General features: G+C 43.2%; 1 protein-coding gene across 3 annotated transcripts in view; it reads right to left on the bottom strand.

Moving 5' to 3' along the window:
* Positions 1 to 24,510, bottom strand: part of LOC112260627 (arf-GAP with GTPase, ANK repeat and PH domain-containing protein 3) — a 276,883-nt gene that overhangs the window by 104,907 nt on the left and 147,466 nt on the right. For all 3 annotated transcript variants that reach the window (XR_006084347.1, XM_024435894.2, XM_024435893.2), the window contains exons 2-3: positions 12,429 to 12,487; positions 10,565 to 10,652 (exon numbers count right to left, since the gene is read on the bottom strand). Coding sequence is in view for 2 of the 3 variants with exons in the window: in XM_024435894.2 (XP_024291662.1) it covers positions 10,565 to 10,652; positions 12,429 to 12,487 (147 nt within the window). In the remaining variant the exon portion in view is untranslated. The remainder of the gene's footprint in view (positions 1 to 10,564; positions 10,653 to 12,428; positions 12,488 to 24,510) is intronic.

Below are 24,510 nucleotides of genomic sequence, written 5' to 3'. Positions count from 1 at the left end.
ACTTACCAACATTACGACCAGGAATACGACTTTCCCGAAGTGGATCCTCTGTTTGGTCTACCACCCAGGACAATGGATCAGATCCCAGCCGGCAACCCAAAACAACAGCGCCGCAGGAGGGGCAGAAGAAGGGGTCTTCTGGTCAGGCTCTGTAGACGGGCACATCGCGCACCGCTCCCGAGTTTACTACTCACCAACGTCCAGTCTCTTGACAACTAAGTAGACGAAATCAGAGCAAGGGTTGCCTTCCAGAGAGACATCAGAGATTGTAACGTTCTTTGTTTCACGGAAACGTGGCTCACCCGAGACACGCTATCAGAGTCGGTACAGCCATCTGGTTTCTTTACGCATCGCGTCGACAGAAACAAACATCTATCTGGTAAGAAGAAGGGCGGGGGTATGTCTTATGATTAACGAGACGTGGTGTGATCATAACAACATACAGGAACTAAAGTAATTTTGCTCACCTGACCTAGAATTCCTTACAATCAAATGTCGACTGCATTATCTACCAAGAGAATTCTCTTCGATTATAATCACAGACGTATATATCCCCCCCCCAAGCAGACACATCGATGGCCCTGAATGAACTTCATTGGACTCTACGTAAACTGGAAACCACATATCCTGAGGCTGTGTTCATTGTAGCTGAGGATTTTAACAAGGCTAATCTAAAAACAAAACTCCCTACATTTGATCAGCTTATCGAATGTGCTACCTAAAAAATCCTGGACCATTGTTATTCTAACTTCCGCAACGCATACAAAGCCCTGCCCGCCCTCCTTTCGGAAAATCTGACCACGACTCCATTTTGTTGCTCCCAGCCTATAGACAGATACTAAAACAGGAAACGCCCATGCTCAGGTCTGTTCAACGCTGGTTCGACCATTCTGATTCCACGCTTCAAGATTGCTTCGATCTCATGGACTGGGATATGTTCCGCATAGAGTCGGACAATAACATTGATGAATACGCTGATTCGGTGAGCAAGTTTATTAGCAAGTGCATCAGTGATGTTGTACCCACAGCAACAATTAAACCCTTCCCCAACCAGAAACCGTGGATTGATGGCAGCATTCGTGTAAAAATGAAAGCGCGAACCACTCCTTTTAATCAGGGCAAGGCAACCGGAAACATGACCAAATACAAACAGTGTAGCTATTCCCTCAGCAAGGCAATCAAACAAGCTAAGCGTCAGTATAGAGACAAAGTAGAGTCGCAATTCAACGGCTCAGACACGAGAGGTATGTGGCAGGGTCTACAGTCAATCATGGACTACAAAAAGAAAACCAGCCCCGACGCAGACCAGGTAGTACTGCTCCCAGACAAACTAAACAACTTCTTTGCTCGCTTTGAGGTCAATACAGTGCCAACAACATGGCCCTCTACCAAAACCTGCGGGCTCTCCTTCACCGCAGCCAACGTGAGTAAAGCATTTAAACGTGTTAACCCTCACAAGGCTGCGGGCCCAGACGGCATCCCTAGCCGCGTCCTCAGAGCTTGCGCAGACCAGCTGGCTGGTGTGTTTACGGACATATTCAATCAATCCCAGTCTGCTGTTCCCACATGCTTCAAGAAGGCCACCATTGTTCCAGTTTCCAAGAAAGCTAAGGTAACTGACTATCGCCCCGTAGCACTCACCTCCGTCATCATGAAGTGCTTTGAGAGACTAGTCAAGGATCATATCACCTCCACCCTACCTGACACCCTAGACACACTCCAATTTGCTGACCGCCCCAATAGGTCCACAGACGACGCAATCGCAATCACACTGCCCTAACCCACATGGACAAAAGGAATACCAATGTAAGAATGCTGTTCATCGACTACAGCTCAGGATTTAACACCATAGTACCCTCCAAACTCATCATTAAGCTCGAGCTCCTGGACCTCGACCCCGCCCTGTGCAACTGGGTCCTGGACTTCCTGATGGACCGCCCCCAGGTGGTGAGGGTAGGAAACATCATGTCCACCCCGCCGATCTTCAACACTGGGGCCCCACAAAGGTGGATTCTCAGCCCTCTCCTGTACTCCCTGTTCACCCATGACTGCGTGGCCATTTACGCCTCCAACTCAATCATCAAGTTTGCAGACGACACTACAGTGGTAGGCTTGATTACCAAAAACGATGAGACGGCCTACAGGGAGGAGGTGAGGGCCCTCGGAGTGTGGTGTCAGGAAAATAACCTATCACTCAATGTCAACAAAACAAAGGAGATGATGGTGGACTTCAGGAAACAGCAGAGTGGGCACCCCCCTATCCACATCGACGGGACAGTAGTGGAGAAGGTGGAAAGTTTTAAGTTCCTCGGCGTACACATCACAGACAAACTGAAATGGTCTACCCACACAGACAGCATGGTGAAGAAGTTGCAACAGCGCCTCTTCGACCTCAGGAAGCTGAAAAAATTAGGCTTGTCACCTAAAACACTCACAAACATTTACAGATGCACAATCGAGAGCATCCTGTCGGGCTGTATCACCGCCTGGTACGGCAACTGCTCCGCCCCCAACCGTAAGGCTCTCCAGAGGGTAGTGAGGTCTGCACAATGCATCACCTGGGGCAAACTATCTGCTCTCCAGGACACCTACACCACCCGATGTCACAGGAAGGCCAAAAAGATCATCAAGGACAACAACCATCCGAGCCACTGCCTGTTCACCCCGCTATCATCCAGAAGGTGAGGTCAGTACAGGTGCATCAAAGCTGGGACCGAGAGACTGAAAAACAGCTTTTATCTCAAGGCCATCAGACTGTTAAACAGCCACCACTAACATTGAGTGGCTGCTGCCAACATACTGACTCAATATCTAGCCACTTTAATAATAAAAAATTGGATGTAATACATGTATCACTAGTCACTTTAAACTATGCCACTTTTTATAAAGTTTACATACCCTACACTACTCATCTCAAATGTATATACTGTACTCTATTCCATCTACTGCATCTTGCCTATGCCGTTCGGCCATCGCTCATCCATATTTATCTTTATGTACATATTCTTATTAATTCCTTTACACTTGTGTGTATAAGGTAGTTGTTGGGACATTGTTAGATTACTTGTTAGATATTACTGCATAGTCGGAACTAGAAGCACAAGCATTTCGCTACACTCGCATTAACATCTGCTAGCCATATGTATGTGACAAATACAATTTGATAAGATTTGAACATACTTTGGTCATGTAGTGTACAGTGGCAAGAAAAAGTATGTGAACCCTTTGGAATGATCTGGATTTCTAAATAAATTGGTCATAAAATTAGATCTGATCTTAATCTAAGTCACAACAACAGACAAAATTACAGGTAATTCCAAAGAGTTCACATACTTTTTCTTGCCACTGTATATCAAAAATAAATATGCTGAGAGTGACAGACATAAAACCGGTATGAAATATCTATCGTTGCGGCAACACCAGCTATTTCATAATAAGCCGTGTTATCTGTTACAGAGATATGTAATAAGATGGAGAGAATTAAGTTCATAACAGTTTTAGAACTGAATTTGAACTTTCCAAATGACAAGATCCCACCTCTGCAAAATAGCAAGTAAGGTCACAGTGACTGCCTCTGCCGGCAGTCTTCAAGGACTAGGTAGGCAGTGTTCTAGCTAGGGCCAACATGAAATACAGATCCACTTGAGACACACTTGCTCCCTATTAAGTCCACTTTAGCCCACTTGGTGAAGGGGGATTCTCCCAGACATCAGTTTGGTTGTGTAATAGTCAGAGAGAGAGAGAGAGACTTTCCTCTGCTGAAGCAATGCCGGCGCCAGAACAAATCAGTTGGACGGATCTTTGATTTCCATAGGGGGGCCACATTTTTTCAGGGGACCTCCTTTAATGGGTTTTATATTAAAAGATATCTAATTTAACTAGAAAGATGTATTACCATTCAACGTAGCATGAACACAACCAGTCATCATGTTTTTATCCGATTGTAAACACAAATTATTTCAAAAAGTAGGTTACCGGGCCTCCCGAATGTTGCAGCTGTCTAAGGCACTGCATCACAGTTTGAGAGGCATAACTACAGACCCAGGTTCGATCCCAGGCTGTGTCGCAGCCGGCCGCCACCGGTAGACCCACACAAATGGCCCAGTGTCGTCCGGGTTTGGGAAGGGTTTGGCCGGCTGGGGTGTCCTTGTCCAATCGCGCTCTAGCAACTGCTTGTGGCGGGCCGGGCGCATGCACGCTGACTTCAGTCGCCAGTTGTACGGTGTTTCCTCCGACACATTGTTGCGGCTGGCTTCCGGGTTATGCGAGTACTGCTGTTTGGCAGGGTCATGTTTCGGAGGATGCAAGTCTCTCGACCTTCACCTCTCCCGAGTCCGTACGGGAGATGCAGCAATAGGACAATTGGATATCATTAAATTGGGGAGAAAAAGGGGCAAAAAAAATAAAGCCAAAAAAAGTAAATAATAAAAAGTAGGTTACCTTCGCACCTTCATCCATAATAATTCCAGTATCCAAAAAAGTGCACTCACAACTTTCCTTCAATTTGCAAGTGGCTGAAACTGTCACCCGAGAAAGCATCTTACTATATTAAGTTTCAAGTTTTAATGTCATGTGCACAAGTATAGTGAAATGCCTTTCTTACAATCTCTAAACCAGGGGTCATAAACTAGATTCAGCCACGGGCTGATTTTTTCTTTAGCGGATGGCCAGGGGGCCCGAATGTAATAAAAAATAATTTGAAGACTGCAAATTAATCGCAAGAAGCCCACAAATATATTGTTTGACTACAACAATCATTTCAAACCTTGCTTACATTTTTTTACGTCGGGTCTCTCCATTACCCGTGGAAATACTTGGGAACAGATTTCTTAAATTAAGGAGCTGATTTCATGGTGATTTATAGTCATGTCCAACAATGAAAATTCCACACAGGCCGCCAGTTGGGGAACACTGCTCTAAACCCAATAATGCGGTAATCAATAACAATGTAATAGTAAAATAGCATGAGGTGGAACAAAAGAAACAATAAATAAAAATAAGATGTAGCCCATGTATCTGATGCTGTTTGGCCAAAAAGAGTATGACATGAGACAGAGAGGCGCTGTTTCTCTCCTTCTGATTCTTCATCAGAGATTGATGCATCTTTCTGTCGGTGCGCGTCTCGGTCAAATAAATTATCAATATTTAAACATTTTATTTGGACAGGAAACGAGGTAAGGTAGCGTGGGCCAGGCCCCCAGAGGCCTGCCCATAAGGCCGGCTCTGCACTGAAGTAACAGAGCTCTGAGATTGGAGCGCTGCTTGGACCGAGCATTAATATCTGAGTCTTTATATGTCAGGAAATCTACATTTAGAGGAAATGTCAGAAAAGTGATACCCATAGTAATACCCAGTATAGTATAGTCATATCTTGTGAAAAAAAATGGTCTCTGGACCAAAGGGCCAGACTTCAAAGGAACATTTGTAATAATTCTAGAGGAGGTAAATGGAATAGGTTGGTTGCACATGAAATGATAAGAAGCCCTTGAAAATGGTAAAATGAGAGTGTTGTGCCAAATAACATCTTCTGTTGTCATGGTATGAAATGGATGTGCATTCAAGTATAGGCCTACATTTAGACTACATAACATCCCCATCATCCTCTGTTCACAGCCAAGCATAGACAAAAACATATCCTGAGGTCAGAGGAGAATCCGTACTGTGGAACGTCTGTTGAATCTCAGTGCCAAAAGAATTAAGCTAACCTCGATAACGAGAGACACTCAATCTGTATTAGGGTAGGCCAGCAATAATGTATAGTGATTTTGGCTGGATGTGGCTAATGAATAGAGTGGTTATAATCTTTCTATCAACCTGTTGTCCAGCTTATACATACAGATGAGTCTAACACACACACACAAACACAGGTTTTGAGATGGGAGCTGTATTTTTGGCTTGGTTAACAGGCAGTAAACATATTCAGCTCTAGAATGGAATGCGGAGGCTCAGAGAACTTGACACAGAGCCACAATTCCAACAGAGCCTGTTCTGATGTTGCCATGGCAACACCTCCCTCCCTCCTCATCCCCGATACTATATTTTAACAGATATCACAGCAACTAGCAACATCGTAGAACAAAAAATTAAGAGTAGAGCTGAATGGTATGGACCAAACACAAAACACTACTCTCCTTAGAAGCGAGGTAGCCTCTTTCAGTCTACAGAGTAGCTATAGTTTCTATCTGGGCTAAGCATCGTTCTAGGAATGAGACTAAAAGGAGAACCTTTGCCACCTGTTAATGATGGGAGATGAAGAGGTATGCTGTATCACAGAAACAATGCAGTGATCTGTATAAAATGCAATAAGAAGATACAACATGTTTCCTTAATTAACCAAAATCATCACTCAGCTTTTAGCTTTCCAGCATTTTTGTCATTGATTTCTCTAGGCCTAATTAAGCAGTAAGGATTGTTTCTTTCCCTTGGTGAAGCAGCATCATTATGCCAGGAACTCATTATGCGCTTCATATCTCTTGTCCCTCATCGCTATAATTATACAAAACCAGACACTACAAACCCTCCAAACCCCCTCAAAGATTGTCATTTAACCCCAGCTATGACAGCATCTTTGTGGGTTTCGGAGAGCCTTCGCTTCTGAGCTCAGCAGGGCCCGAACTCATTAAGGATTCCACCTGATAATCAAAATTGAGAATTGTCCAGTTGTGATTCTGTGAAGTCACAGTGGAAGGCTTTGGAACAGACCCCTGTAGAAATAAATATACCTTCTCACTGAGCTATGCCCTCTCATTCAGTGCGTCAGCACTTCAGAGCTCCCAAAGCAGAAACTGTTTATGTTCATGGCAGCAACTGCAATCCCCTTTCGCTCTGAAATGAAGGGTTTTAGTAGGATTTGGTGCTTTAAGCCCAGGTTTTTAGTTTTACCTTGATGTGTTGGGAATTAGCATTCTAACACAGCAGCCCTCTTTCTTGTATGGGGGATGCTTTGCTCTAGCTGTCATTGTCTGGATAAATGGATCAAATGGATAAAAAGCCAATTATCTCAGAGCACATCCTTCGGCTTGAGATAAATCTGACACTGCGTCGACTGATACAAAACAATAACAACAACAGAAAACACACCTGGCTTCAAAGACTAGCTGTTAATGATGATAAGTGAAGATAATGCAGGTTTCTCTTTATATACTATGTGGAACACACTCAACCTAACTGAAAATTATGAATTGAGTTTGTATACAGCCTACGGTCACTATCAAGCCCAGCCCTGTCATTGTACTTTATGCCAGTATCTATCTCCAGCTAGAATAACTTAAACCCAAATACAGACTGCTAACTTATCATTCCGGCAGAGGAGGCTGGTGGGAAGCGCTACAGGAGGATGGGCTCATTGTGATGGCTGGAATGGAATCAATGGAATGGTCCCAAACACATCTAACACATGGAAACAACATGTTTGACTCTGTTCCATTGATTCCATTCGAGCCATTACAATGAGCCCATCCTCCTATAACTCCTCTTTCCAGCCTCCACTGCATTCCAGGTGGTATTTCAACAGGTTTTGAACAGCCAATAATCTGGTAACATGTTAAAATAACTTTATATGTCTTTATAGTGCATTCAGAAAGTATTCAGACCCCTTACATTTGTTTTCACACTTTATTACGTTACAGCCGTATTCCAAAACTGAGTTTTTCTTATCAATCTACAACCAATACCCAATAATGACAACGCGAAAACAGGTTTTCAGAAACTTTAGCAAATGTATAAAATAAAAGCAGAAATACCTTATTTACATACAGTGGGGCAAAAAAGTATTTAGTCAGCCATCAATTGTGCAAGTTCTCCCACTTAAAAAGATGAGAGAGGCCTGTAATTTTCATCATAGGTACACTTCAACTATGACAGACAAAATGAGAAGAGAAAAAATCCAGAAAATCACATTGTAGGATTTTTAATGAATTTATTTGCAAATTATGGTGGAAAATAAGTATTTGGTCAATAACAAAAGTTGATCTCAATACTTTGTTATATACCCTTTGTTGGCAATGACAGAGGTCAAATGTTTTCTGTAAGTCTTCACAAGGTTTTCACACACTGTTGCTGGTATTTTGGCCCATTCCTCCATGCAGATCTCCTCTAGAGCAGTGATGTTTTGGGGCTGTTGCTGGGCACCACGTACTTTCAACTCCCTCCAAAGATTTTCTATGGGGTTGAGATCTGGAGACTGGCTAGGCCACTCCAGGACCTTGAAATGCTTCTTACGAAGCCACTCCTTTGTTGCCCGGGCGGTGTGTTTGGGATCATTGTCATGCTGAAAGACCCAGCCACGTTTCATCTTCAATGCCCTTGCTGATGGAAGGAGGTTTTCACTCAAAATCTCACGATACATGGCCCCATTCATTATTTCCTTTACACGGATCAGTCGTCCTGGTCCCTTTGCAGAAAAACAGCCCCAAAGCATGATGTTTCCATCCCCATGCTTCACAGTAGGTATGGTGTTCTTTGGATGCAACTCAGCATTCTTTGTCCTCCAAACACGACGAGTTGAGTTTTTACCAAAAAGTTATATTTTGGTTTCATCTGACCATATGACATTCTCCCAATCTTCTTCTGGATCATCCAAATGCTCTCTAGCAAACTTCAGATGGGCCTGGACATGTACTGGCTTAAGCAGGGGGACACGTCTGGCACTGCATGATTTGAGTCCCTGGCGACGTAGTGTGTTACTGATGGTAGGCTTTGTTACTTTGGTCCCAGCTCTCTGCAAGTCATTCACTAGGTTCACCCGTGTGGTTCTGGGATTTTTGCTCACCGTTCTTGTGATAATTTTGACCCCACGGGGTGAGATCTTGCGTGGAGCCCCAGATCGAGGGAGATCATCAGTGGTCGTGTATGTCTTCCATTTCCTAATAATTTCTCCCACAGAAGATTTCTTCAAACCAAGCTGCTTACCTATTGCAGATTCAGTCTTCCCAGCCTGGTGCAGGTCGACAATTTTATTTCTGGTGTCCTTTGACAGCTCTTTGGTCTTGGCCATAGTGGAGTTTGGAGTGTGACTGTTTGAGGTTGTGGACAGGTGCCTTTAATACTAATAACAAGTTCAAACAGGTGCCATTAATACAGGTAACGAGTGGAGGACAGAGGAGCCTCTTAAAGAAGAAGTTACAGGTCTGTGAGAGCCAGAAATCTTGCTTGTTTGTAGGTGACCAAATACTTATTTTCCACCATAATTTGCAAATAAATAAATAAAAAATCCTACAATGTGATTTTCTGGATTTTCTTTTCTCATTTTGTCTGTCATAGTTGAAGTGTACCGATGATGAAAATTACAGGCCTCTCATCTTTTTAAGTGGGAGAACTTGCACAATCAGGGAGGTGACCAAGAACCCAATGGTCACTCTGACAGAGCTCCAGAGTAATTTTGTGGAGATGGGAGAACCTTCCAGAAGAACAACCATCTCTGTAGCACTCCACCAAACAGGTCTTTATGGTAGAGTGACCAGACAGAAGCCACTCCTCAGTAAAAGGCACATGGCAGCCCACTTGGAGTTTGCCAAAAGGCACCTAGAGAACTCAGACCATGAGAAACAAGATTATCTTTGGCCTGAATGCCAAATGTCAAGTCTGGAGGAAACCTGGCACCATCTCTACGGTGAAGTATGGTGGTGGCAGCATCATGCTGTGGGGATGTTTTTCAGCTGCAGGGACTGGGAGACTAGTCAGGATCGAGGGAAAGATGAACGGAACAAAGTACAGTGAGATCCTTGATGAAAACCTGCTCCAGAGAGATCAGGACATCAGACAGGGTTGAACGTTCACCTTCCAATTGGACAACGACCATAAGCACACCGCCAAGACAATGCAGGAGTGGCTTCGGGACAAGTCTCTGAATGTCCTTGAGTGTCCCAGGTAGAGCCCGGACTTGAACCAGATCAAACATCTCTGGAAAGACCAGAAAATAGTTGTGCAGCAACACTTCCCATCCATCCTGGCAGATCTTGAGAGGATCTGCAGAGAAGAATGGGAGAAACTCCCCAAATACAGGTGTGCCAAGCTTGTAGCGTCATACCCAAGAAGACTGGAGGCTGTAAACACTGCCAACGGTGCTTCAACAAAGTGCTGAGTAAAGGGTCTGAATACTTGTGTAAATATATTATTTAAGTTTTTTTATTAGGAAGACATTTGTAAAATTTCGTAAAAAACAGATTTTGCTTTGTCATTATGGGGTATTGTGTATAGATTGATGAGGGGAAGAAAAACAATTTAATCAATTATAGAATAAGGTTGTAACGTAACAAAATGTGGACAAAGTCAAGGGGTCTGAATACTTTCTGAATACACTGTAAATGCGTATAAATGTTCAGAAATAATTAGAAATCCTTTTTACATTATTATAAATATCTCAAATTACATTTACATGTATGATGCAGCAGGGTCAGTAGATGGAGTAAATTAGCAAGATACCATCACAGTTAGAAGTGATGTGTTCATGTGTTGACTGACAAGACCCTCCTAGAGTCCACAACCTTTTAGCTCTTTACAGCGTGTGACACCTCTCTCCTCCCTCAGGTGTTTTTCCTAAACAGCAGCAAGCTCTGTCTCTTACCTTCAGGAGATTCCTCCTGCACATATGTGCCTGTCAGGTACCGGTGGACCAAGGCAGACTTCCCACTCGACAGATTACCCACAATACCCTGCAGAAACAACAAGACAACAGTCTAGTCAAGGACATCATATATATGTTGTTGAGATGTTTACACAGCCAACCAATGTCATAGCCCACAGCCAATGGACTTGCTTCTTGTAAAGGCAAGGTGGCAAAACAATAGTTCTGTAAGAAGTTGCAGAGACAAATCACCAACTAACACTAGAGCCCACAGTCTATGGACTTTCTTATGGACAGATGATGCTTGTGGGACAAAAGAAAGGTGGTCACCGGCAAGGTAACAGTTCAGAACGTTCAGAACATCCAGGCCCAAGCCCAGGCCCAATCTCTGACTGCTGACCTCCCCCAGGGGGAGCCTGACAGTGGGTGAGCTGGGGCTGGGCTGCTCCCAGGCTGGGGTGGCTGTTGATAATGCCAGTGTGTCTGGGGGAGAACACGCCCACCTCCCCTACTCAACCCCACAATCCACCTTCAACACTCTTCTTTAGATCATTAGTGGGTGGTAAAGTCAGGTATGGTTTTAATTATAGGGGACTGTGAGAGAGATGTGTGTGTGTGTACAGGATCTTTAAGAGCCTAGATGATGCTACCTCTCCTCTCCATCATTACACTTATGATCTACATAAGGAGGAAGTTGGCTTTGGAGAGGACAAAGAGTAGTAGTCTATCCACCACAGAAGAATAACAAGCTATGAGCTACTCAGAACAGAAGCTAACTACAAAAGGAACAGAGTTTATGTTAGAAATGTAAAGCTTTGTAAGCTGCTGGGTTGTAAGGCCCATCATTAGGGCTGCTGTATGAGCATAGTTCAGGCAGATGAAAGCAGAGCGGGCACAGTGTGTGCAAATCCCACTACAGCCTTTTTTAAGGATCAGTCTATGGTTCATTATCAAGGTCCGGCAGGGTTAAATGAGAAGATAGTACTATACAGTATCAGCTCATCTCCTCAAGAGTGCAATTGTCAATTGTTGGAATGATAACATCTGCCCGTGCTTTTGGGAAAAATAATATATGAATGAACTACTTCTGTCCAATACTGTCATATAGAACTGTGGAAGAAATGGAAGCTATGCGTCCCTGACAGTCCTCGACTCTTCCCTGCTGAATCCAGCGTCAGTTCACTAAACCCCTGAAATGTCTGGAGTTTTCCAATTATAACCTAACACTACATAAAAGACAATGAGCTCTATCAAATTATCCTTGGTTAGAAAGCATGTTCTCCATAAAAGTGTCCCTCTGAGAGAACATCATTTTCTGTTGGATTCCCCATAGGATTACACCAATATGTTTTTCATAAAAGACCAAAATACTATGAATACTTCAGTACTTAACAGCAGAATGTTGGAATGGAATGTGTCTTTGTGGTAATATCCCTATTGATGATGTACGTGAAGCACTCCCTTCTTCCTGTGAGGATGTGTGTGTGTGTGTGTGTGTGTGTGTGCGTGCGTGCATGCGTGCATGCAAGCAGTTGTGCCAGCGGGTGGATCAGACCCAGGACCTGTCACACGTCTAGCCCAAAACTGTCACTCATCTCTCTGTCCTGCTGCAAGCCACTCCGCGCTACGTGTCACCATGCCAACTTATCTCATTCAAAATCACCCACACTCTCACTTGGTGCCAGGGAATATTCCAGCCAATTTCTGTACTCTACTCTCTCTGTCATGCAGAATGAGAGGAAATGTTATTGAAATGCATAGAGCATGGCCTGGCATTGACATTTAAATCAATCCTCTTGCAGTGCCAATGCCAGAAGAATAATATGGCCTGAAGTTATGATGAATACTCATGAATACTACTCACCACTTTGAGCTCTGGCACTGATCGACTCAATGTCCACTCCTGGCTATTGACGAAAGAGTCTGGAAGAGAAAAAAGAACAAGAGAATAAACGCCATTAAGCTGAGGTCGGGAAAGGTTAAAGCAGTACGTTGATTCCTTGCCACGGTCTGTCTCATAGCTTAAAGGGAGGACGTGCAATCATGGTTTCAAGTCATCGCTGACAATGCAAACATTCACACGCATGCACATCTACCTCATTTTTACCATTATGTCACCTATGCAACTACAGATGACAAAACTCTAGATCCCCATTATACCACACACAGAAATGCATACAAGCCCTCCCTTGCCCTCCCTTTGGCAAATCAGACCATAACTCTATCCTCCTGCTTCCTTCTTATGAGCAAAAACTCAAACAGGAAGTACCAGTGACACGCTCAACACAGAAACGGTCTGATGAAGTGGATGCTAAGCTACAGGACTTTTTCATTAGCACAGATTGGAATATGTTCCAGGATTCATCTGATAACATTGAGGAGTTTACCACATCAGTCACCAGCTTTATTAATAAGTGCATCAACAAAGTTGTCCCCACAATGACCGTACGTACATACCACAACCAGAAGCCATGGATTACAGGCAACATCCACACTGAGCTAAAGACTAGAGCTGCTGCTGCAGGACCCTTATTGCTGCTGCAGGACCCTAATTCAGACACTTATAAGAAATCCAGCTACGACCTCTGACGGTCCATCAAATAGGCAAAGCATTAATACAGGACTAAGATCCGTCAATACGTCAAAACAGGACTAAGAATCCTACTACACCGGCACTGACACTCGAAGGATGTAGCAGGGCTTGCAAACTATCACAGACTACAAAGGGAAACCCAGCCACGAGCTGCCCAGTGAAGCGAGCCTAGCAGACAAAATAAATGCCTCGCCTCGAGGAAAGCAAAACTGAACCATGCATGAGAGCACCAGCTGTTACGGATGACTGTGTGATCTTGCTTTCCATAACTGATGTGAGTAAGAACTTTCTAGAGGTTAACATTCACAAGGCCGCGGAGCCAGACGGAACACACAACGAGGATTCAGAGCAACAGTCCAATTAAACCTCAGGAGGCTGAAGAAATTTTGCCTTGGTCCCTATGCACCATTGAGAGCATCCTGTCCGGCTGTATCGCAGCACTGTCTGCAACCGCAGGGATATCCAGAGGTTGGTGTAGTCAGCCCTACATATCACCAGGGGCACACTGCCTGCCCTCCAGGACCTCTACTGTACAGCACCCGGTGTCACAGGAAGGCCAAGAAGATCCCCTGGTGTTACAGGATGGACCTCCGCCAACCGAGCCATGACCTGTTCACCCATCTACCATTTAGAAGGAGGGGACAGTACAGGTACATCAAACCTGGGACTGAGAGACTGAAAAACAGCTTCTGTCTCCAGGCCATCAGAAAGTTAAATAGTCACCACTAGCTGGCCTCCGGCCAGGACCCTGCCCTGAACTTAGTCACTGTTACTAGCCGGCTACAATCTCTACACCTAAGAGATTTCTGCCCTATGTACAGTTGAAGTCGGAAGTTTACATATACACTGCTCAAAAAAATAAAGGGAACACTAAAATAACACATCCTATATCTGAATGAATGACATATTGTTATTAAAACAAGTCAAAATGAGGCTCAGTAGTGTGTGTGGCCTCCACGTGCCTGTATGACCTCCCTACAACGCCTGGGCATGCTCCTGATGAGGTGGCGGATGGTCTCCTGAGGGATCTCCTCCCAGACCTGGACTAAAGCATCCGCCAACTCCTGGACAGTCTGTGGTGCAACGTGGCGTTGGTGGATGGAGCGAGACATGATGTCCCAGATGTGCTCAATTGGATTCAGGTCTGGGGAACGGGCGGGCCAGTCCATAGCATCAATGCCTTCCTCTTACAGGAACTGCTGACACACTTCAACCACATGAGGTCTAGCATTGTCTTGCATTAGGAGGAACCCAGGGCCAAACGCACCAGCATATGGTCTCACAAGGGGTCTGAGGATCTCATCTTGGTACCTAATGGCAGTCAGGCTACCTCTGGCGAGCACATGGAGGGCTGTGCGGCCCCCCCAAAGAAATGCCACCCCACACCATGACTGACCCACCGCCAAACTGGTCATGCTGGAGGATGTTGCAGGCAGCAGAACGTTCTCCACGGCGTCTCCAGACTGTCACGTCTGTCACGTGCTCAGTTTGAACCTGCTTTCATCTGTGAAGAGCACAGGGCGCCAGTGGCGAATTTGCCAATCTTGGTGTTCTCTGGCAAATGCCAAACGTTCTGCACGGTGTTGGGCTGTAAGCACAACCCCCACCTGTGGACGTCGGGCCCTCATACCACCCTCATGGAGTCGGTTTCTGACCGTTTGAGCAGACACATGCACATTTGTGGCCTGCTGGAGGTCATTTTGCAGGGCTCTGGCAGTGTTCCTCCTGCTCCTCCTTGCACAAAGGCGGAGGTAGCGCTCCTGCTGCTGGGTTGTTGCCCTCCTACGGCCTCCTCCACGTCTCCTGATGTACTGGCCTGTCTCCTGGTAGCGCCTCCATGCTCTGGACACTACGCTGACAGACACAGCAAACCTTCTTGCCACAGCTCGCATTGATGTGCCATCCTGGATGAGCTGCACTACCTGAGCCGCTTGTGTGGGTTGTAGACTCCGTCTCATGCTACCACTAGAGTGAAAGCACCACCAGCATTCAAAAGTGACCAAAACATCAGCCAGGAAGCATAGGAACTGAGAAGTGGGTCTGTGGTTATCACCTGCAGAACCACTCCTTTATTGGGGGTGTCTTGCTAATTGCCTATAATTTCCACCTGTTGTCTATTCCATTTGCACAACAGCATTTTAAATTTATTGTCAATCAGTGTTGCTTCCTAAGTGGACAGTTTGATTTCACAGAAGTGTGATTGACTTGGAGTTAATTTTTTTGAGCAGTGTACTTAGTTTGGAGTCATTAAAACATATTTTTCAACCTCTCCACAAATTTCTTTTGGCAAGTCTGTTAGGAAATTTGATTTGATTTGACACGACCTCATTCAGTATGTTGGAGTTTTTTTGATCCTCTCACCTTGAGGCAAACTGATGCTGCAGCTGCTTATTCAATTTAACAGTGAGAATTTACCAGACGTGACACAACATGTTTCCTCTAATAATGACATCAGATAGGGAAGGAACATTTGAGTGAATAATCACCATTTTAGAACCATTCAATAGAACAATTACAGTCTGGGTGAAAGTCAGTAGAATTGTTTATGTCTGCCTGTAGGTTACTGCCATAACCAAACCCAACACACAGATAACTTCTCTCAAAGGACACCGTAAAGAGTGTTAGCATCTGTCACAACAACCGTTTGACAAAATACCTTATTTTTGTTTTGATTCACAGCCCCATTCTGAGCTAGCAACCCCCATGGAGATACCATCTCTAACAGAGGGGGTGTAGACACCCTGTCTGCAGGCAACAAGGTGCACAACCAGGTGGGATCCCCCTATGTCGGTCTATACCAGAACAATGAAAAGCTACAACACCAAACAAGGCAGCATCCTTTACTGTAGGTGCATGTGTCTGTTGCAGCAACAATGTTCTCATCATGCCCAAGGCAATCATATTACAGAAAATCAATCATCCAGAAAAAAATAGAGAGCAAATGCCTGTATTCAAGAGCACTCTTGCCATAAACAATATTTTACACAAATTGAAAGCGGTTGTCCAATCCATATTTATTGTCTGTGTAAGTTAAGTGTTAGGGCTTCAGTGAAAATTGCAACATTTGCACAACATGAGATCAATTGTTGAAGAACATTCATTCAAACTTTGTTCCAAGGCTAATCAAAGCCATTCCAAACACAATTGAACTTCACTTGAGACACTTTTCCCAATTAAGAAAATAAACAGTTGTCCGTTTGAACACTAGATTCTACCTTTAAATGTTTTGTTTTAGAAGCAATAAGGTTGACTTAAAACACTGTATACAATAATAGGCTTTGTTGCTATGGCGATCTCACTTTATTCCAGGCTGAGGCGTGTTGAGTGCATCACCGGAGGTGGATTCAGGCTTTGTGTTGCGAAGCCCTCTCACTACCAGTTTGACACATCTCCTTGAACATGTTAGAACATGAGCACCAAAGACGCTCTTCAGATGCTGCGGCTCTGAAAATCTGCTTGAGTGAAGGAGTTTTATTTCAGAAGTGGTAGATGGGAGCTTAAACGAGGTTGCCACTCATTTTGTCAAGGTTTTAGTGTTAGCATACAAATGTAGCTAATGTTTCTGTAAAACATATTAAATGATAGAGACAAGAGGACAACGAAATGACAAAGTAGATCCTCTCAAAATAAAAATACTGATTGGAGCTATTTTATGCAACTCTTGAGCACCGTGTTCTATGAGCACTCTGACATGAACAGATTTGCAGTTAACTGGAAAGAGATAAACAGTAGTTTCCACTGTTGTCTCAATTCTTGCATCTCTTAAAGAGAGAGGGCCAAACACAAGGAAGACCCCAGAAATAGATAGGCCATCCAGTTGAATTAGAGGTCATTACACAAAAGGGGCTCTATAGTGTTGTTGACCACTTAGAGCAGGCGTGTCAAACTCATTTGGCGCCGGGGGCCGCATTCGGTCTTCATCGAGGTCGCATTCGGTCATCACTGAAAATGTGCTGTATTTCCTTGCCTTCAAAATGTAAAAAAATATATAATTTTTATTCATAAAGGCCTCTATTCATAGATTTTTAAATTTCCGATGCTCCCTGACTGTCTAGCTTTCATTTAGGTGATTATTTAGTTATACATTTTTATGTCACGTGCCCAAGTACAGCCTTTCTTTTTTAGCGAGCTGGAGACAATCAAGAAACTGGACGAATACATTGTCGGTCCATTGTAATTTCTACACAGTTTCGATTTGGTTTCAGTCATTTTAAGTACAGTGACTTCAGTTGGTATTCATGTAACAGTATAACTTTAGACCGTCACCTCGCCCATACCCGGGCGCGAACCAGGGACCCTCTGCACACATCAACAACAGTCACCCACGACGCATCGTTACCCATCGCTCCACAAAAGCCGCGGCCCTTGCAGAGCAAGGGGAACTACTACTTCAAGGTCTCAGAGCAAGTGACGTCACCGATTGAAACACTATTTAGCGCGCACCACCGCTAACTAAGCTAGCGTTTCACATCCGTTACATTCACACCTCTTGACTTTTTCTAGATTTTGTTGTGTTACAGCCTGAAATAAAAATGGAAGACATATAAAGTACCAGTCACACCTACTCAGGGTTTTTCTGTATTCTTTTATTACTATTTTATACATTGTAGAATAATAGTGTTGACATCAAAACTATGAAATAACACATATGGAATCTTGTAATAAGGAAAAATGTGTAAATTGCAAACTTCCAAAGTTGTGGCAAAATGGCTTAAGGACAACCAAGCCAAGGTATTGGAGTGGCCATCACAAAGCCCTGACCTCAGTCCTATAGAAAATCTGTGGGCAGAACTGAAAAAAGCGTGTGTGAGCAAGGAGGCCTACAAACTTGACTCAGTTACACCAGCTCTGTCAGGAGGAATGGTACACAATTCACCCAACTTATTGTGGGAAGCTTGTGGAAGGCTACCCAAAACATTTGACCTATGTTAAACAATTTAAAGGCAATGCTACCAAATACTAATTGAGTGTATGTAAACCTCTGACCCACTGGGAATGTGATGAAAGAAATAACATCTGAAAGAAATCATTCTCTACTATTATTCTGACATTTCACATTCTTAAAATAAAGTGGTGATCCTAAAACAGGGAATTTTTACTAGGATTCAATGTCAGGAATTGTGAAAAACTGAGTTTAAATGTATTTTATCTACTTGAAAATATGTGGCAAGACCTGAAAATGGTTATCTAGCAATGATCATCAACCAATTTGACAGAGGTCAAAGAATTTTGAAAGGAATAATGGGCAAATGTTGCACAATCCAGGTGTAAAAAGCTCTTAAAGACTCACAGCTATAATCGCTGCCAAAGGTGCTTCTACAAAGTACTGACTCAGGGGTGTGAATACTTATTTAAATGAGATATTTCTGTATTTCATTCTCAATAAATTAGCAAACATTTCTAAAAACATGTCTTCACTTTGTCATTATGGGGTATTGTGTGTAGATGGGTGAGAAAAAAAAGATTGAATCCATTTTGAATTCAGGCTGTAACACAACAAAATGTGGAATAAGTCAAGGGGTATGAATACTTTCTGAGTACACAAACACAAACAAAACACCTGCAGGCCGGATTGGACACCCTCACACAGGGCAGAAGAAAGGAGGTGAATTAGAAGAAATTTAGGTTATTCACTCAAAGCTTTACCTTACTGAAGTGATAGCCATCTTTCATTAAACCATGTGACACATTGTTTGTGCTACACACGTGTTACATGCTATATGCTGTGGCTGTCCAGATTGATGTAACAAGTGCCACTTGTCCTTATTTCTTGCTGAAACAGCTAATATAATTAATTTAGTTCTGCTTTACATCATCCATTAAAAATTAGCAACCCATCAGAACCCACAATGCCTATAGAAATGGAACAGAATGAGCCCCAACTTCAGTGATGCACCCTCCAGAGGACACTAGGGCCTTTGTTTGTGTGAGATGGAAAACTGCATCAGTGGATTGTTTCATGTTTTTCGACTCATTACTCATGTCCACTCTAATAAAAATTACTATTCAATCCAAGGGCAGTGAGGCACGATTAGTAACCCCCATATTGAGTTCAAAAAACAGAGATAAAGAAAATGCAGAAAAACCCACATTTATGCTGCTCTGTGTGTGTGTGTGTGTGTGTGTGTGTGTGTGTGTGTGTGTGTGTGTGTGTGTGTGTGTGTGTGTGTGTGCACGTGTGTGTGTGTGTGTGTGCACGTGTGTGTGTGTGTGTGGGAATGTATTACTATCCTTATGGGTACTGGAAATCCCCAAAAGGATAGTAAAACCAGGAATATTATTCCTTGTGGGGACATTTCCCATGATGGCTATTTTAAATTTAAGGGCTAGGTTTACAATTAGGTTTACGAGTTAGGATTAGGGGTTAAGGAAAATAGGATTTTGAATGGAAATACATTTTAGGTCCCCACAAGGATTTTTGTGTTTGTGTGGGGTCAGTGGGGAATGAAAGTGGAGGACGACCGTGAGGTCTAAACCTCCCTGCCAAAGATTAGGAGATCCTTTCCCACTAGCTACAAATGACAGAGTACCAATTTAGCTTGGACTAAGTATTTTTACATCCCTCATTGGTAACCACATAAATATGTAGGATCTTCATTTGATTACCATGTTGTCGGATAACTTGGCTGCAATGCAGGAAATGTAAAACTTCTACGGTATTTGAGGTTTAAAAAGGCTTCTGAAGTATGTATTTCCCACTTTGAAATGTGAGACTTGATTTCCTTTACAAAAAATGTATCAAACCCTACAAAAATGGCTATTAATTATAATCAACATTTCCTGTTGCTGCAGGACTATTTTCCTGCTGTAGCAACTGGCTCAAATTAAGATCCTACATTTGTAGTGGATTGTTACCCACTGCCATTAGACTCGGTCTAGCATATACTTACACAGAGCAGCAGCTCCATTGACATAATCATTACTGAATCATCTCCCTATCTTGTAAATGTTACGCCTCTGTAACCAAACTCACAAAGCTGTCTACTCAATGCTGCTACAGCTCTTATAACTTATCTGTAGAGCTCTGAACAGCAGAATGTCATTTCAATATGAGGTGATAGATAAGTGAACAGAATCAGCAGTAAGCAGACAGAGCTGGATGCCCGCCGACCAATCTATTCTATTGTGTAGGGCTATAGGCAAGCTGACTTAAGGGTCTCTTAGTCTCTTCTAAGAATTCTGTTGTTGAAGGCTTGGTATCGACCATTTCCTCAGAGGTAAATTGGACACCAGTGTTGAGCGGAATCCAAATTTAACCCAAGGGAGACACATTTTCCGTCTTAGCTGACTCGATATAGTAGAGTGAATTGTTTTCTATAATCACAACCCCACATTAACAACATACCATAAACATGGTTCTGCACAAAAAAGGGCCCCCAACTGTCAATAGCCACAGATTAGAAGAATCCAAAGTCAACTCAGGAACTCTCCTTTGACCTGAGCACTGATTTTTTTATTTTATTTTTTACCTTTATTTAACCAGGCAAGTCAGTTAAGAACACATTCTTATTTTCAATGACGGCCTAGGAACAGTGGGTTAACTGCCTGTTCAGGGGCAGAACGACAGATTTGTACCTTGTCAGCTCGGGGGTTTGAACTCACAACCTTCCGGTTACTAGTCCAACGCTCTAACCACTAGGCTACCCTGCCACCCCACAAGCACATCATCCATCACCATGACAGTAAACCCCATTGGTGAGTGGTGTCTCAAACTCCAGCATGTAAATGGGCTTTGAACTTGATTCTGAGAAGCTTTTTCCCCTGAGGCAAGTAGCAGCAGTGTGAACGGACATACAGTGCCTTGCGAAAGTATTCGGCCCCCTTGAACTTTGCGACCTTTTGCCACATTTCAGGCTTCAAACATAAAGATATAAAACTGTATTTTTTTGTGAAGAATCAACAACAAGTGGGACACAATCATGAAGTGGAACGACATTTATTGGATATTTCAAACTTTTTTAACAAATCAAAAACTGAAAAATTGGGCGTGCAAAATTATTCAGCCCCTTTAAGTTAATAATAGTTAAAAAGTTTTATATCTTTATGTTTGAAGCCTGAAATGTGGCAAAAGGTCGCAAAGTTCAAGGGGGCGAATACTTTCGCAAGGCACTGTATTCAATCTCTCCCTATCCCAGTCTGTTTCTCAAAGTAAACACTCTAATGTACTTGTCCTCTTGCTCAGTTGTGCACCGGGGCCTCCCATTCCTCTTTCTATTCTGGTTAGAGCCAGTTTGCGCTGTTCTGTGAAGGGAGTAGTACACAGCATTGTACGAGATCTTCAGTTTCTTGGCAATTTCTCACATGGAATAGCCTTCATTTCTCAGAACAAGAATAGACTGACGAGTTTCAGAAGAAAGTTTTTTGTTTCTGGCCATTTTGAGCCTGTAATCGAACCCACAAATGCTGACAATCCAGATAATCAACTAGTCTAAAGAAGGCCAGTTTTATTGCTTCTTTAATCAACACAACAGTTTTCAGCTGTGCTAACATAATTGCAAAAGGGTTTTCTAATGATCAACTAGCCTTAAATAAAGATAAACGTTTCATTGGAACACAGGAGTGATGGTTGCTGATAATGGTTAGGGTATATCTAATGTAGATATTCCATAAAAAATCAGCTGTTTCAAGCTACAATAGTCATTTACAACATTATCCATGTCTACACTCTATTTCTGATCAATTTGATGTTATTTTAATGGACAAAAAAAATAAGCTTTTCTTTCAAAAACAAGGACAATTCGAAGTGACTCCAAACTTTTGAATGGTAGTGTATGTAAGAATGCCGTTTACCGACTAGCTCAGCCTTCAACACTATAGTGCCCTCCAAGCTCATCACTAAGCTCATGCCCCAACAACACCTCCGGAGGCTGAAGAAATTCAGCTTGGCCTCGAAGACCCTCACAAATTTCTACAGATGCACCATTGAGAGTATTCTGTCAGACTGTATCACCACTCGGTACAGCAATTGCACCGTCTGCAACTGCAGGGCTCTCCAGAGTGTGGTGCGGTCAGACCAACACATCACCAGGGGAACACTGCCTGCCCTTCAGGACATCTACAGCAGCCTGTGTCACAGGAAGGCCAAGAAGATCATCAAGGATCACAGCCACCCGAGCCAAGCCCTGTTCACCCCGCTACCATCTAGAAGGTGGAGACAGTACAGGTGCATCAAAGCTGGAACTGAGAGACTGATAAACAGCTTCTATCTCCAGGCCATCAGACTGTTAAACAGTCACCACTAGCCGGCCTCCGCCCAGTACCTTGCCCTGAACCTTAGTCACTGTTAATAGCCGGCTACCACCCGGAACTCTACCCTGCACCTTAGAGACTGCTGCACTATTTACATGGTCATTGAACACTGGTCACTTTAATGTTTACATACTGTTTTACCCACTTTATACGTATATACTGTATTCTAGTCATGGCTCATCCTATAGAACTACTGCCATACACACCTTTTCTATTCATATACTATCCATACACACCATCATATACATATGATGGTGTGTATAGATATTCCAGACTGACATTGCTCATTCTGATATTTATTGATTTATTCCTTTGAATTTTGGGGGATTTGTATATTATCCCGTATTGTTCTGTATTACTGCACTGTTGGAGCTAAAGTAGAAACATAAGCATTTCACTGCACCTGCAAAATATGTGTACGCGACCAATACAATTAGATTTGAAGGGAACACAGTAGCTGGGGATCTGTGGCAGCAGACGCTCAAATAAGGAGTCATTTTAAAGTATTAAGAGAGCCTCTATATCCATCTCCTTCTGGACTGACTCACTTACTCACTCAACCCACAACAGTGTCTTATTATCTCTTGTCCTTTATCCCTCTCCTCTTCCCTCCTCTCCCAGAAGTGGGTTTGTGTGATCAAATGTTCAGTTTCCCCAATTGGCTTGGGAGTGACACATTTGGTTTGTCATAACGGTAAACCAAGTCATTAGTGAGTTTGGCTCAGAGAAGGTCTGCTGAGGGTGCTTGTGGGATGAAACAAAATAAACCAGATATTCTTGTCTCCACACAACTTGAATCCAGGTCTGTGATGGAGTGCAGTGTTGACTACCTCACAAAACGTCACTTCAAACCACCCCTCCTCCACGGGCCTGACAACAATGGCCTTGTTCACCCACTGGTAGGGGTGAGGTGCAGTCGTGAGGGGGACAGGGTCCTCAACCCCTCATCCCTGATGTAGGGCTATACCACCAAAGGGTGGTATAGCCCTAAAAAATATAACCAGGAAAACAGCTCATCATTAGCTAGTACTAACACCTGGACATCCATATTAGTTACTCGAAAAACAGAGTATAAAGTAATGCCAGCTAATGTGTTTTTGGTTAATTTTCGCAATTACACACGTGTGTGTGTGTGTGTGTGTGTGTGTGTGTGTGTGTGTGTGTGTGTGTACTAACTAAGGGCTGGGAATCAGAACTCTTAGGATACATTTTGCAGCCAGGTAAGGTTGTCAAACACTTAGGCAGGTAGAGACAGGTGACTAGGCTTTAAGTCAGAGTGATCGGCACACCTACATTCCTACTGCCTGACTGACTGCCCTCTCCTACTTCGACTACGGAGACAAATATCACTAAACGTGCACTTAAAACTACAAAGGCTTTGGTGACCTTGGTAACAGTTCTTATTGGGAAAACAAATAATCTGCAAATCACAAAGTGTACCTGTATCTGTCCTTATTAACTGCTTAGGCTCAGAAGGAAACAAAGCTTTGCTAAAGTTGATATCAACACAAAGTACATAGTCTGATTTCTGGTTCATTCACAGAGAAACAACTTACCAAGTACGCAAAACAATCTAAGAAGTGTTTCTCTGGAAAGTTTGATACAACTTACTCCTACAGCAACAGGTGTTTGTTTTGAATCTGAACTTCACTCAAACTTTCATTGTTCACTCATAGATTCTGGGGGTCTGAGCGGTGGATTTTTCTAAATGATGCAATAATTACGTAATAATTCACGATCATCAATCATAACTCTAGAAAATGTTTTGTGTCATGCTTGGCATGTTGCGCAAACCTGTCTGATACAAGTTTTTAACTTCAGTTCACCATAGTAGAAGGTGTTATCTGCTAATGACTATGACAGGAACAAGGCTTAATTTATATTTGAACTAAACTGCATGGAGTACACAGCAAACACAGCTTCAGCACATTGGCACATTGTTGCTTCTCTGTCTGCTTCTATGAGCAACTCAACACATACAAGATCCTACACTGTCAACGTATAGTGATCAGCGCTAGGCTAGCTAACCTTTAAACACAGTGCTTAAGTCTCTCTCTCAGTTCCCCATCATTACAGCGTTTAAACCCTCCTAATTTAGCCCTGG

Source organism: Oncorhynchus tshawytscha, linkage group LG10, assembly GCF_018296145.1.
Source record: "Oncorhynchus tshawytscha isolate Ot180627B linkage group LG10, Otsh_v2.0, whole genome shotgun sequence".
NCBI lineage: Eukaryota > Metazoa > Chordata > Actinopteri > Salmoniformes > Salmonidae > Oncorhynchus > Oncorhynchus tshawytscha.
The sequence above is the reverse complement of the archived record's forward strand: the minus strand, read 5'-3'. Positions and strand labels throughout refer to the sequence as shown.